The sequence below is a fragment of the Thamnophis sirtalis genome, unplaced genomic scaffold (assembly GCF_051295495.1).
Source record: "Thamnophis sirtalis isolate CommonGarterSnake01/CBP01778 unplaced genomic scaffold, rThaSir2_p1.2 scaffold_6, whole genome shotgun sequence".
Classification (NCBI taxonomy): Eukaryota; Metazoa; Chordata; class Lepidosauria; order Squamata; family Natricidae; genus Thamnophis; species Thamnophis sirtalis.
In genome coordinates this window covers 31,669,969-31,684,024 of record NW_028261386.1, presented here as the reverse complement: position 1 = coordinate 31,684,024, position 14,056 = coordinate 31,669,969, and the positions used below count along the sequence as shown (strand labels likewise).

Here is a 14,056-nt window from a genome sequence, read left to right as displayed (position 1 = left end):
GCTGATTTTTGAAAATATTTCCAGGTTGCAAACCATTTTGGTTTTGCTTATTTCACTTCTCGGAAATCTAGGAAGTAAAGCTTGCACAAATTGTGACTTATTTACATTATAGATTTTGACCTATCAGGTTCTTGACAATCAAACTGAAGGGTAGCAAGATTAAACATTTGCCAAGATCACAAGATCATTCTTTACTGCCATTTCAAGTTTTCACTGAGGATCCAAGAAAATCAAATGTTCCTCTTCAAGGCTAGAAGAATCACTAAAATGTTCTACCTGAAGATCTTCAAAACACTGAAAACTGTTTCCTTTTATTCCAACCAGAGAAAAACAGTAACAATGAAAGTCTCAGTGCCCTCCATGTAAATGACCAAACAAGCCTATAATTTGGTTAGATAGGTCACAAACTGACATTTTCACATATATTTCTTTCCCAATATCCTTTGTAATCCAGGAAAACTCTCTGTGAACCATGTCCTCCATAAACTAGTCATGAAGTAGAAAGAAATGAAACTTTGACCTAACTTGAGTCTTACCCTTGAGAAATTGGGGAATTTTGAAAAAATGTTCACCTAGTTTTATTGTCTACAAATTTGAAGTGAAGTTTCATAACGTCATTTGTGCCCAACTCTAATCAAAACTTTATGGAGAAGAGCTGGCAGTCATTCATAGTAGACTGCAACGATTCTTTTATTGTGCTTTGGTAAGGAATCTTGTGAGTGGATGTGATCCAAGTATTTTAATAGGGAGATCTATGGACCAAAGATACTCTACATTTCCACTAATAGACAAGTGCTTCTCAATGAGTAAATGTACACTTTCCTATAAGCAATAATGGTGAGAATTTGATTCTTGCTGACTACGTCTATATCTTTTTCTTGGCAATAGTATGGATGGCAATTTGCCATAAGAAGTGAATAAAAAGAATGTTAAGGACATAGTTATTATGTATGCTAGTTACATAATATAGTGCTAATTTCCCATCTGCTAGGAGATTCCCCCCCCCCTTTATTGACATTAAAAATGTTATATTCTGTCTGTAGATGGTAACATCTTAGATGTTCACATGGATTTATTTGGTCCATGTATAGGTCAGGCCACAATCCTGAAAAATAGTTCACCCTAAAATGGATGGATTCAGGACAAAAAATAACTTTGATTTAAATGAATTGTGCCACATTTGTTTAATATTCCCATTTTATCATATTAAATAAATACAGCTTGCAAGGGTCAGAGAACAGTATCCAAGGCTTTGGGAAGAGAAGGGTATGTTCTCCGGATTAGAGCCACAAAGTATTCTGAATTATTATACTTATCAATTAAGTAAAGGACATTCCAATTATTTTTATCCCTTTAACATTGCTAAACTGGCCACATTTAAGCAAGAAAAAATTCAGGCAACCAATAGCTAGCAACAAAGAGGTGGATTTTTATTTATCTATTATTTTCATCTACTGATCACTGCTATGTTTCTGCAATGGCAGAATGACAACCATACATTTACAAAGTCACTTTTCTTTAAAATTGTTTTTTTTCTTATTCCTCTGATACTGTCAGACCACAACAGACTAGGAAATGAAGACTATGAATGCTAATATTATTTTTATTATATGGTTACAGTAACAGAATATCGTAAATCTGAATGGGTCTCTCCTCCAAACCTTTAACTTAAAGAGAACTAGGGAGGTCAAGCCTGAGACATTTTCTCAAAATTACATTTTCATCTGGGACTCAAGTTCTTTTTCATCCAACCATTGTCTTGGTTGCGGCTCTTCGTCTTGCTTCTCAAGATTATTCTTATTGCCCATTACATGTACCATCTTTCCACTAAGTGCTAAGTCAGCAAAACCTTTCTAGATGAAGAACTGAAATGATGGACAATTTTGTCTCTGTTTGGCTACAGGCTGCATGTACAACATGACTGAGGCCACTTACATTATATCTCCATCTGCAATGTGAACATATTTCAGAATTATCCTTTGATTTCCTTTGTTGCTCCAGCTTTCCCCAAAGAATCCAGAGAATTGGTGTAGAGAATTTGCCCTCAGAAATCCTTGTTTTCTTATCCCATGAAATAAAATTCTTAGAATTCCCCGAGAAGAGGTAATAAAGCTGTGCTTGTTTAAACCTGTAGCATGAATGTGCCAAAAGTACTAATATTAAGAGCCATGACTCAGAGGCTGTCTGCATTAGTGACTGGTGATTCATGGGATAGAGAGGAAAGGGGAGAATTTACTATTGAGAGATGTAGCTGTAACACAGCTTCTTACTGTGTTAGCTGAGTAAACTGTTTTATATAGGAAGCTACCTTTCAGCCCTTACTCTGTCCCTCTAGCCCTGTGATAGTGAACCTATGATATGCATGCCACAGATGGCATGCAAACCCTCTCTACGGGCACGCAAGCTATCACCCCAACTCAGTTCCGCTGCACATGCACATGCATGCCTCCTGCTGGCCAACTGGTTTTCAGGTATTACTGTGCATGCGTAGGGGACAGGGTGTATGCAGGAGACACACATTCATGTGCGGGGGATGGGGCGCACACAGGGAGTATTGCACGTGCATGCGTGGGGGTGGAGTGGAGTCACGCATGCATTGCATTATGGGTGTGTGTGCACGCACATGCTTTCGGCACTAAGTCATCACTGCTCCAGCCCATATTCCCAAATCTGGCAGCACTTTTCCAGGGGCCTAGGTCTTTCTTCTCATTTCATTTATTTCATTTATTATATTTATATGCCGCCCTTTCCCCCCGAAGGGGACTCAGGGCGGCTAACAAATCAAATCAGGGAAGGGGGGGGGGTACAGACAAAAAATAAAAAACAAAAAACAACATAACAATACATAATTTAAAAACACACAACAGTCATACCATTCAAGACGGGGGCAACAGCTCTTTAGCCCCAGGCCTGTCGGAACAGCCAGGTTTTAACGGCTTTGCGGAAGGCCTGGAGGGTGGTGAGGGTTCGAATCTCCACGGGGAGTTCGTTCCAAAGGGTTGGAGCAGCCACAGAGAAGGCTCTCCTCCGGGTAGTCGCCAGTCGACACTGGCCGGCGGATGGAATTCAGAGGAGGCCTAATCTGTGGGATCTAATCGGTCTAGCGGAGGTGATTGGCAGCAGGCGGTCTCTCAAGTACAGAGAGACCATCCAAAAGGTCCTTTTTACCTGAAGCTCTGGCCTAGGTGCTACCACACTGAACCGACAGTTTGTCCCCCCCACTCAACTTAATTTTATCCTCAAGCCCCCAACTTTCCCTCTGAAGAAATCCCCCGGGCCTTTTGAGGCTTGTGGTTTACAGGCTGCAAAACAGTTCAAGTTCAAGCTGAGTTCAGTGACAGCTATCAAAAGAGGAACACTTATCTGAACCAGGATATTGTTTTCCATCTGCAATCATGCTATCTCTTGGCAGCAGGTTCCTTTCTCTACAACTCCCTGAGTAAATAAGTAGATTCCTGATGCTGTTCCAGCTTTAAAATATGCCTTTGAAGGGCTCAGCCAGGAACAAGCCAGGGTGATTTTCCCCCATCAACGATGTCCATGTGATCCTCTAGCACACTTCTAGCATAGAGGTAGGTATGTCCTTGGTTAGATAAGGAATGTAGTTGAGGTTTATTCATGTCACGAGCTGACAATCTGAACAGTGTGCAAAATAGGGAGCATTTCAGAACACGTCAGGATATTTACTAAGTAGGTTTAGCATGAGATGTATTAAAGGAATTTAGAGCTAGCATGAACTTCCTACATTATGCCTCAATAATAGTATTTTCCTGTGGTGAGATTTTCTTTATTTATTGTAACTAAGCCCATATTTATTGCAGGTTTATTTGTCTCCCAAAAGGACAATATTGATTTTTGGCAGTGGTGGTCTGATGAGATTCTGGGGTTCACAAAAAGGAGATAGTGGCCATTGCACTATATTAGCACATCAATTCTTAAAACAATTCTGTAAAATATGTATGCTTTACCAGTTTTCTGCTGTAAGTAGCCCAGATCACAACTGAGAGATTACTTGCCTATAGTACTGATCTGTTTACTTGATTCATTCACCACAGTAATGTTTGATTCAGAGGTGGGTTCCGGCTTCTGTTACTGCCGGTTTGCTCAGGGATGTGCTTTGCGTTTGCTTGCTTTGCGCGCTTGATGCATGCTATGTGCGCATGCGCAATAGTAAAAAAATTGCTTCTGCACATGTGCAGAAGCAAAAAACAAGATGGCGGTGTCATAGAACCAGTTCAGGGGCGTGGCCAGTTGAGTTACTATCTATTCGGCTGAACTGGTTCAAACCGGTAGGAACCCACCTCTGGTTTGGTTTCTTCAGGGTTATTGGGGGGCATTTTTGTTGGAAAAGCTTACATGAAAGTGAACAATAGTCATTATTTAAAGGATAAATATTTTGCATAAGCATAAAAAGTTGAAAAAGACATGATCAATTTATGGACTTTAACTCAAATGAATAAGATTAGAAGACTCTTAAGGCTGGCAAAGATTCCTTAATGGGAAATAACCTCATTTCTCAAAACATCACCAATCGTGCTGGTTGGGATTATTAAATTAAAGTTCAAAGAACTTGGAAATTATTTATTATTTTTTCACCCATCTCTCTAAAGTAAGGCAACGATATTATATTCTGATTTGGTAAATATAGAGATAAATGTCAAAAAAAGTTTAACCCTTAAGTATATTTTTTTTTAAAAAGTGACTTTGGTAGAAAGTAGTGAATGGTTGGGTTAGATCTTTTTTCTGTTTTCTATAATAAATGAACTCCGGATGATCCAGTGAAAACAAATTGGCAGTAATTTAAACACAGGACAAGTAAATACTTCTTCAGGCAACATGCAGTTAAATGTGTTTTTCTCCCAAAAGATGCAGAAATGACCACTGCTTTCACTTCGATGTTTACTTAGAAGACAATTCTACTAAATTAAATATTTACCACAAACACTTCAATGATATTTCTTGAAAGTAAAAACATGCATAGGATTTGATTGTAACCCTATGCTCATTTACCAAAAAGGTAGCTCCTTTGTATTTAACAAAACTGTCTTTCAGATAAAGATTTAAAGGGCTTTATTTCTGAAGAAAATAAACATAGTATTGCAGCCTCACAAAAAGTGTCCGAAGATGGACCTACAGTGAGTATTTCAGTTAGAATACTTAAATAAATAAAATCAGCTCACAGTTGACTTTGTGTCTGATACTACTTCTCCTAATTGAAACCTACTAAGAAGCTTTGGTTCAAATAACACAAGAGACAAACATATACTTTAGATGTTAGTTCTGTAATTTTATTAACTGGGTGCAATGGTAGAGTAAACTGGTTGCCAACAAAAGCAAAGAGAAATTCACCATCATTGTGCAATGCAGCTCCAAAGTCTTATGAAAGGACAGCTTTGATCAGCAGAAAAATAGAACCACTGTAAGTCAATACTTGAAGAGTCTTTCAGGAATTTTTAAAAAATAGGTTCATGCCATAATCAAAGAGTTGTGGTTCAATATTTTTGCAACAAAATAATTAATATAACTGCTTGTGGAACTACTGCTGTTATGATTAAAATCTACACTGAAGTGAGCATAAGAGAAATAAGTCAATAAGAGATGTCTATGCATACATTGCATACAAGGCAGAGGTGGTATTTAGCCAGTTCTAACAGGTTCTGGAGAACTAGTAGCGGAAATTTTGAGTAGTTTGGAGAACTGGCAAATAGGCTTGTCCCGCCCCTGCTGCCTCCCAGCTGATCTTCTTTTGTTGCCCTGAACAGGAGAACGGAGCTGGAAAGCAGATTAGTGGGGTGAGGAGGGAATGGGGATGTTGCAGTATCCTTCCCCTGCCACGCCCACAAAGCCACACCCACAAAGCCACACCACGCCCACAAAGCCACGCTCACAGAACTGGAAGTAAAAATTTTTGAATCCCACCACTGATACAAGGTATTCCAGGTTGATTTCCTAATATCCGCATTTACCAAATCTTAAGTACTAATATAGGGGGAAGAAACTGTTTAACACTTGAAATTCATAAGCATCTGACTTGGACTGTCTGATTTAGTATACAAGAGATTCACGCTGTGGAAAATAACTTAATAATCATGCTGCATACATAGAGTCAGATGTAGGCATCTTTACTTAAAGAAGCCCCATTATTTTTCAGCATCTTCAATTTTCTCCAGCTTTAATTCATGTGAACTGATTGGGACCCGAAGATCACCAGCACTTCACCCTCTCCAATTATGTAGTGCCCAATGCATTTCACAAGAGATCTTTCAGCTGTATTTATTGCTTAATGTCCCAAAGATAAGACTAGGGCCACTTTTCTTTAATATGCTTCTATTATTCTTGAAAGAGGGTCAGTTTAGGATATGGTTAAGGCACCAACTAGAAATCAGGAGACTGGATTCTAGTCTTACCTTAGACATGAAGTCAGCTGTGTGTTATACAATACAATAGCAGAGTTGGAAGGGACCTTGGAGGTCTTCTAGTCCAACCCCCTGGCTAGGCAGGAAACGCTATACCATTTCAGACAAATGGCTATCCAACATCTTATTAAAGACTTCCAGTGTTGGGACATTCACAACATCTGGAGGCAATCTGTTCCACTGATTAATTGTTCTAACAGTCAGGAAATTTCTCCTGAGTTCTAAGTTGCTTCTCTCCTTGATTAGCTTCCACCCATTGCTTCTTGTTCTATGCTCAGGTGTCTTGGAGAATAGTTTGACTCCCTCTTCTTTGTGGCAACCCCTGAGATATTGGAACACTGCTATCATGGCTCCCCTAGTCCTTCTTTTCATTAAACTAGACATACCCAGTTCTGCAACCATTCTTCATGTTTTAGTCTCCAGTCCCCTAATCATCTTTGTTGCTCTTCTCTGCATGCTTTCTAGAGTCTCCACATCTTTTCTACATTGTGGCAACCAAAACTGAATGCAGTATTCCAAGTGTGGCCTCACCAAGGCATTATAAAGTGGTATTAACACTTCACGTAATCTTGATTCTATCCCTCTGTTTATGCAGCCTAGAACTGTGTTGGCTTTTTTGGCAGCTGCTGCACACTGCCGGCTCATATTTAAATGGTTGTCCACTAGGACTCCAAGATCCCTTTCACAGTTACTACTGTTGAGCAAGGTACCACCTATACTGTACCTGTGCATTTCTTTTTTGTTGCCTAAATGTAGAACCTTACTCTTTTCACCATTGAATTTCATTTTATTAGATAGTGCCCAATGTTCAAGTTTGTCAAGATCCTTCTGTATCTTGAGCCTATCTTCTGGAGTGTTGGCTATTCCTGCCAGCTTGGTGTCATCTGCAAATTTGATGAGTTCCCCATTTATTCCCTCATCCAAATCATCGATGAAGATGTTGAAGAGTACTGGGCTTAAAACAGAGCCTTGGGGTACTCCACTGCATACTTCCCTCCATGTAGATGCAGTTCCATTGAGGACTACACGTTGAGTGTGGTTGGTCAGCCAGTTATGAATCCATGTGGTGGTGATGCTGTCTAACCCACATTCTTCTACTTTATCTAGTAGTAAGTTATGGTCTACCTTATCAAATGCCTTACTGAAGTCCAAGTAAACTATATCGACGGTATTCCTCTGGTCCACTAATTTTGTGTTCTTAGTGCTCTCTCATTCCTATGAAGAAGAGACAAGGGCAAACTATTTCTGAAAATCTTGTCAAAAAGACTGCAGAGAGTGAGAAGGGATTAACACTGACTCAAAAGTGTGTGTGTGTGTGGCCAAAAGTACACCCTTCTTTATTTTAGTATCCCAGTTATGGAACTTTCTTTCAAGTGGTCTCTACATTAGCTTCTTCCAGAAAACAACTGGACACATATACGAAGACATACCTCACAGCCACCACTGATTTGCTTTTAGGTTTAGCTATTGCTTTCCTTGGTATTTTTAATGAACTGTTTTTAATCCTTTTATTAATTGTTGTTAAACATTGTTTGCTTTATTGTGTCTTATTTTAAAATTCAATGATTTAAAACAGATCTTTTAGATTTCAAATGTCAGCAGATTGTATGAGCTTCATCACAAAAATTCACACACCATGTTGCTGGATTGCAGCATTCAGGCAATTCTTTAGTTTTATTTATTTATATTTAAAAGATTGATATAGTTGTCCATATTGTAATAACAATTCTGGGCTGAGCACAAAACAGTGAAACATGAGGAATCCTTAGATCAAAAACAAAGCAAGCATATTATGTAAAGTAAATTAAGTATGATTTGTTACCATATCACTTTTTCATATTTCATGTATCCCAAAAAGTGCCCTTCTTACAGAAAGATGGGCAGGCTTGGGGAATCAATAAGCTGTGCCAAAGTACAAAGACAAAGAAACAAAAAACCCCACAACCCAAATACAGTACGTGGGACAGTTCAACATAGCCTGATCATAGTAGTGAAAAGCCAAATGGAATATTATGGACTGACTACATCTTAATGTCATTTTAGCACTGCTCAATTCACTACTTCATTAGATCTTTTGTTATAAGTAGAAAAGCCTTCCATTTGCTCAAAGATATTCTATTATTGGATCACTGTAATTTATAAAAATAAGAGACTAGCTCAATTTGCTTTCCATCTTTTTTCAGTTTCACTATTATGGCACACTATTATCTAATTATACATAACAAAAAATGAAAATAGCCCCCCTAGACTTACAATAGGAGAATGTTTTTACTATAGTTTGAGAGCAACAACATGACACAAATGAAACACAAAAATGTTAATTAGTATAGAAGCAATTTCATAATTACCACGTGTAGATCAAGCTGCCCAATCACTCTATAATTTGTAAATCCCTTTTATATTTTTAGTTCACACAAGCCTTCACTGTATAAGGTAAAATGTAACTCTTCACGGTGTAGAAAATATATTTTTCTCAAATATGTACACATTTTTTTGTTTATCCATTCTAATTATTAGAATATATACATCAGTTGCAAATGAGTTTTTGGAAGGATTTTAACATTTGAATTTCGAGAGATATTGTCTGCAGCTGGAAATCAAAAAAGATTTCCAACCATTGACTAAAAACACAATTTTATGAATTGGTTCATATTTATTCTCTCATTTCTTGTACAATGATTACAGTGTTTTCTATGTTACTAGCATTTTCCATCGAAGTGTGATTTTTCGTAATTGAAAAAAATCATATGTGTTTGTAGCAATTTTGTTGTAGTTGTAATTTTGTTATACAAACAATTAGTGAAGCTTTCAAGGACTTGTGTAACTTCAACATTTTCTACTATTTTGCTTCTTGTATGTGAATTGATTATTAACAACTGTTAGCCTGTTATTTATATCTTGTCTATGCATTTCATGTTCTTAACATTAAGAGTTATTAACAAAAGTTAAGAGCTCATCATGCTCTTAACTTTCAGGAAAAACAGCTTTGATTTTGATTTATTCTTTCTATACAACTAAATATATTTCAATGCAGGGGTGGGATTCAAATTTTTTTACAACTGGTTCTGTGGCCATGGGTTGGTAGGCATGGCAGGGGAAGGATATTGTAAAAACTCCATTCCCTCCCTATCAGCTGGGATTCAGGAAGCAGAGAACAGATGGGGGCAGAGCCAGTCATAGGTGATATTTACTGGTTCTCTGAACAACACAAAATTTCTGCTACCGGTTCTCCAGAACTGGTCAGAACCTGCTGAATACCACCTCTGCTTCAATGCATTTGAGTCACACTATTCACTCCCTTTTATATTTAACCTATGTTCATTTAGTACCCATTCATTCTTGACTGTTTCTTCTTTTACCACATGGATTTAAGTACTCTAACTGATTTTTCTTTGACCTATCCAATTCTCACTTATCCAAAAGAAAGTGACACACACACTTTTTTGCTTCTTTCAACATATATTCACCTAATATTACTTTTTTACTAACATTTGCCTCTCTTTATTTCTACCATAAATTTCCCTATTTTAATCAACAATATAAAAGTAACCCCAAATTCATTTAATAGCCCTGATAGCACAGGTGAGCCTATTATGAATGTTTATGAGTGTTCTTGGCTACTATTTTATGTATTTTTGTTGTTTTTAATTCTTTTTCTTTTGTTTAATTGTGAACTCTGCAGAGTTATGTATATGAAATGGGTCACCTATAGATTTACTAAATAAATAAATATGCCAATTTCCTGAGAGCAGTTCACTTCATCTCCCATAAGAGCTGAGGTGGCACAGTGGTTAGAGTGCAATATTGCAGGCTACTTTAGCTGACTGCTAGCTTCAGTTCGGCAGTTCAAATCTCACCAGGCTCAAGGTTAACTCAGCCTTCCATCCTTCCGAGGTGGGTAAAACGAGGACCCAAATTGTTGGGGGCAATATGCTGACTCTGTAAAACCGCTTAGAGAGGGCTGTAAAAGCACTATGAAGCGGTATATAAGTCTAAGTGCTATTGCTATTATATTTTCCCCCTTGTCGAGACTTCGATCCTACCAGCCTTCTTCTCACCCTATGGTTGGTATGGCAGCAGATTTGTCTGTACAGCTTGAAATATAAACATCAACAGTTTGAAAATAATTTGTTAAAAAATAGGTAGTCAATCCAAGTTCTCCTCAGATGTAATACATCACCTGAAGCAATTAACCAGAGGTTTTGCAGCTGGATTTTAGCTAACTGAAGCTTTCAAAGAGTGTCAAGACCAGCCCACATGAAGAGCATTATATAGCAATAGCACTTAGATTTATATACAGCTTAACAGTTCTTTACAGCCCTCTCTAAGCAGTTTACAGGGTAACATATTGCTGACTCTGGCTCCCCATTTTACCAACCTCGGGAAGGATAAAAGGCTGAGTCAACCTTGAGCTAGTGAGGATCAAACCCCTGGCAGTCAGCAGAATTAGCCTCAATACTGCATTGTAACCACTACACCACCATGGCTTATAATTACATGACCTCTCACTGGAGGTTATTCAAGTATGGGCACTATAGCGTGGATAAAGCCGATAATGCTGAAGTTTCATCTTCATATTGCAAATCAATTAAGAAAAACATCCATTAATATGATAATGTCACACATTTCAATTATTTTAGCAATTATTCCTTCTATTCTGATGGTGTTTGATTAGGGACTTGTCTCCCGATCCCTGCCAACATAAATTCCATAGGATACTTTTTTGAGAAGAGTGTGTTTGGGGGAGGACATTACTGTTCAATTAATTGAAAATCAATAAAAGTGTACAATGTAGATAGGGGCTACAACTCACAAGCTTGAAATGGAATGGAAGGGAATGGATGAGAAGGGAAGGAAAGGAAATTTGTTTTTTTAATCTACAGCTAGCTTTTTTTTAAAGAAAGTGATTCTGACACAATGACATGTGGAACTGCCTTTTATTATATTGAACTATGTGGCCCAGAACTGTCCTCACTGGCTAAATCTACATTGTCTACATTCTTGACCTACTTTCTGATATTTTCTGGACCTTTTCCATGTAAATGGACAATTTATCCATTATCTATCCATTTATCTAGCCCAGTGACAAGCTATGCTAGAGGCTCAGAGGATAATAATTCCCATTTACTAGACCTTTAAGCAGAGGTTCTACGATTGAATTTGGATCAGGTACTCTGATCTCTGGTATTAGCAATCCTATTCTGCTATTGTGCTTTGGCACTAACTTTTTGTTCATATCTGTGCATTTGGATCCAGGTTAAAACTTGCCATCATTTTAAAAAGGTAACCAATGCACAACATTCATTAGTGTTTATAGTACATAATCTATTTTTATCACCTTTCTCTCCAAAATTCCCAGGACTTAGCAATTTTTTTGAGGTTGCACAATTAGGAATAAGGGTTGCAATATTGTTGGAAACTCTGGAGGCTGTTTCCCATTTTATTGTTAGTATAAATAGTGCAACATCTGTTCCCTGAGTGTGTGTATCGTTTTGTGAAAGAAAAGACCTGGAGCCAAATTACATTTTTGATTCATAAACACTTGTTGAAGAAAAGCCAATGGGGATCCAAGCAAACGTCAACAAACCCATCCAAATCTCAGGCTATTCATTCTTTGGCTTCAATTGAGAAAAACAAAACACAAAACTTAGTATCTCTTCATCTAATTATAGTGGGTAGTGGTTATCTAGTGCAATATTAAAAAATCTCTTATATTGCTGTAGTTTGTTTCTCTGTACCTTTATTTACAGTGCCAGCCTTATTTAACAAAAAGTCATTTTCAAATTAATTTACACTTTTCTAAATTAAGCAGAAATTAATTAAAATTAAAATAAGTTGCAGTTAACACCCCAATAATTTTCACAAATCTCAAGCTTTTGCCTTTAAATATGATTTATCATGCCCAAACTAAGTGCATTAACTCCTCTTAAAACTAATACAACTACGACCCATAGTTAAATGAGAGCATAATAGGGGGTAGGCCTGTATGACCTATGAATATAGAAAGTAAATATTGCCCACCATCCATAGAGGTTGATCTTAATTTGATTGACGTTGCTCAGATTCCAGCCAATCACGTCTTTTGGGGATACTATATACTATAAATTAAGGATCAATGGAAATAACTGACTCTAATCCCCAGCTCATGGCATTATTTCTAAGCTGCTTCCATGGGCCAGCCTCCTTTCCCAAGGTATCAAATATTGGTTCCACCTCTCTCTGCTCCTATTCTCCACTTCTGAACACTTACCCTTTATATGTTGCAGAGACTAAGGATTAATTACTCATTGCAGTACTACTATTAATCAATTACCATAGTAAGGATCTATTACTATTAATTAGCTGATATTCTAAGACAGGAGAGTGTCATATAAAATACATTATAAATCAAAAATTATTTGCTTTTTAAATGTATTGTCTGGATTATGATTTTTCATTTTTAATCTTCATGCTTATCCACACAGAGGTTGCCCAAATAAATTTCTATGAATCCCCTGTGAGAAATTCCCAGTGGATTTGTCTAATACTTTCAGAAAGCCCAGCAATACCTTCCCTACTCTTTGTCCCATCTTCTGTCTAATATTATATTAAGTTTGGCCTTGAAGTTTCCTTTTGGCTAGTTTGACTGACAGCTGCTGATACATTACTTCCTTGTGAATTTCTGCAATCCACCTTTAAAACTATCTGAATCTGTGGTCATCATAGAAACTAATTCCATATTGACTGTACTATCCAACCATTTCAATGGAGAACTCAACTTTTTAGCAATAGCACTTCGCCTTATATACTGCTTCATAGAGCTTTATAGCCCTCTCTAAGTGATTTACAGAATCAGCATATTGCTCCCAACAATCTGGAACCTCCTTTTACTAAACTTGAAAGGATGAAAGCCTGAGTCAATCCATCAGGCAGGGGCCAGAGTCAGGTGCAATACTGCATTCTAACCACTGTATCACTGTATCACAGCTCTTTTAGTATCTGAACTATGGCTCTTTTTGTATTTGAAATCTCCCACTTTTCCCATACTACTTTTCTTTTTCTGTAACACAAAGGATGTACTTTGATCAGTGCCAACTATCTTCTATGTGGCAGACTATCCATCGGTAAGGATGTTAATCTGGTTTCTAGATTTTGAAATTCCTTAGTATATAGTGTCTTGAGCTGCAGTATTAAAATGCAGGTATATGATTCAACGGCATGCTACAATATCAATTATATCATTTTTATTTGTACCACTTCTGAATAATGTCATCCTACATTCTTTTTTATCCCCTAAATTCATTATACACTATGGCCCCATTTATTGCTCCAGTTTTCTTTCACCAAGCTGTGAAACAGCTTCCTTACCTTGGCACACATTATGATCGTTTGCCTCGTACCCAGCTGCACACTGTATCTGAGATGGTACCTGAGGTGTCCGACGGATAGGATTACCATTTCTGCTACCAGTGTCTGATGCTGTTTGTTCTTGGCCATTGTTGACAATAATCTGGGCTGTTCTGGGCAGACAGAGGTATCCTCCAAAGTGATTAACACATTTCATTCCACCTTTACATGCTTCGTGCACAATTTCACATTCATCAATATCTGTGATCAGTAATGACAAAAAGAAAAGCAGTTATTAATCATAGTGAGCTCTG

The 14,056-nt window shown here is 37.5% G+C and overlaps 1 protein-coding gene across 1 annotated transcript in view; it reads right to left on the bottom strand.

Annotated features, from left to right (window-relative positions):
• The window catches only part of EFEMP1 (EGF-like fibulin extracellular matrix protein 1), a 55,078-nt gene that overhangs the window by 23,895 nt on the left and 17,127 nt on the right, over positions 1–14,056 (bottom strand). The window contains exon 4 of the mRNA XM_087717504.1: positions 13,764–14,003. Within this exon, the coding sequence (XP_087573630.1) occupies positions 13,764–14,003 (240 nt within the window). The remainder of the gene's footprint in view (positions 1–13,763; positions 14,004–14,056) is intronic.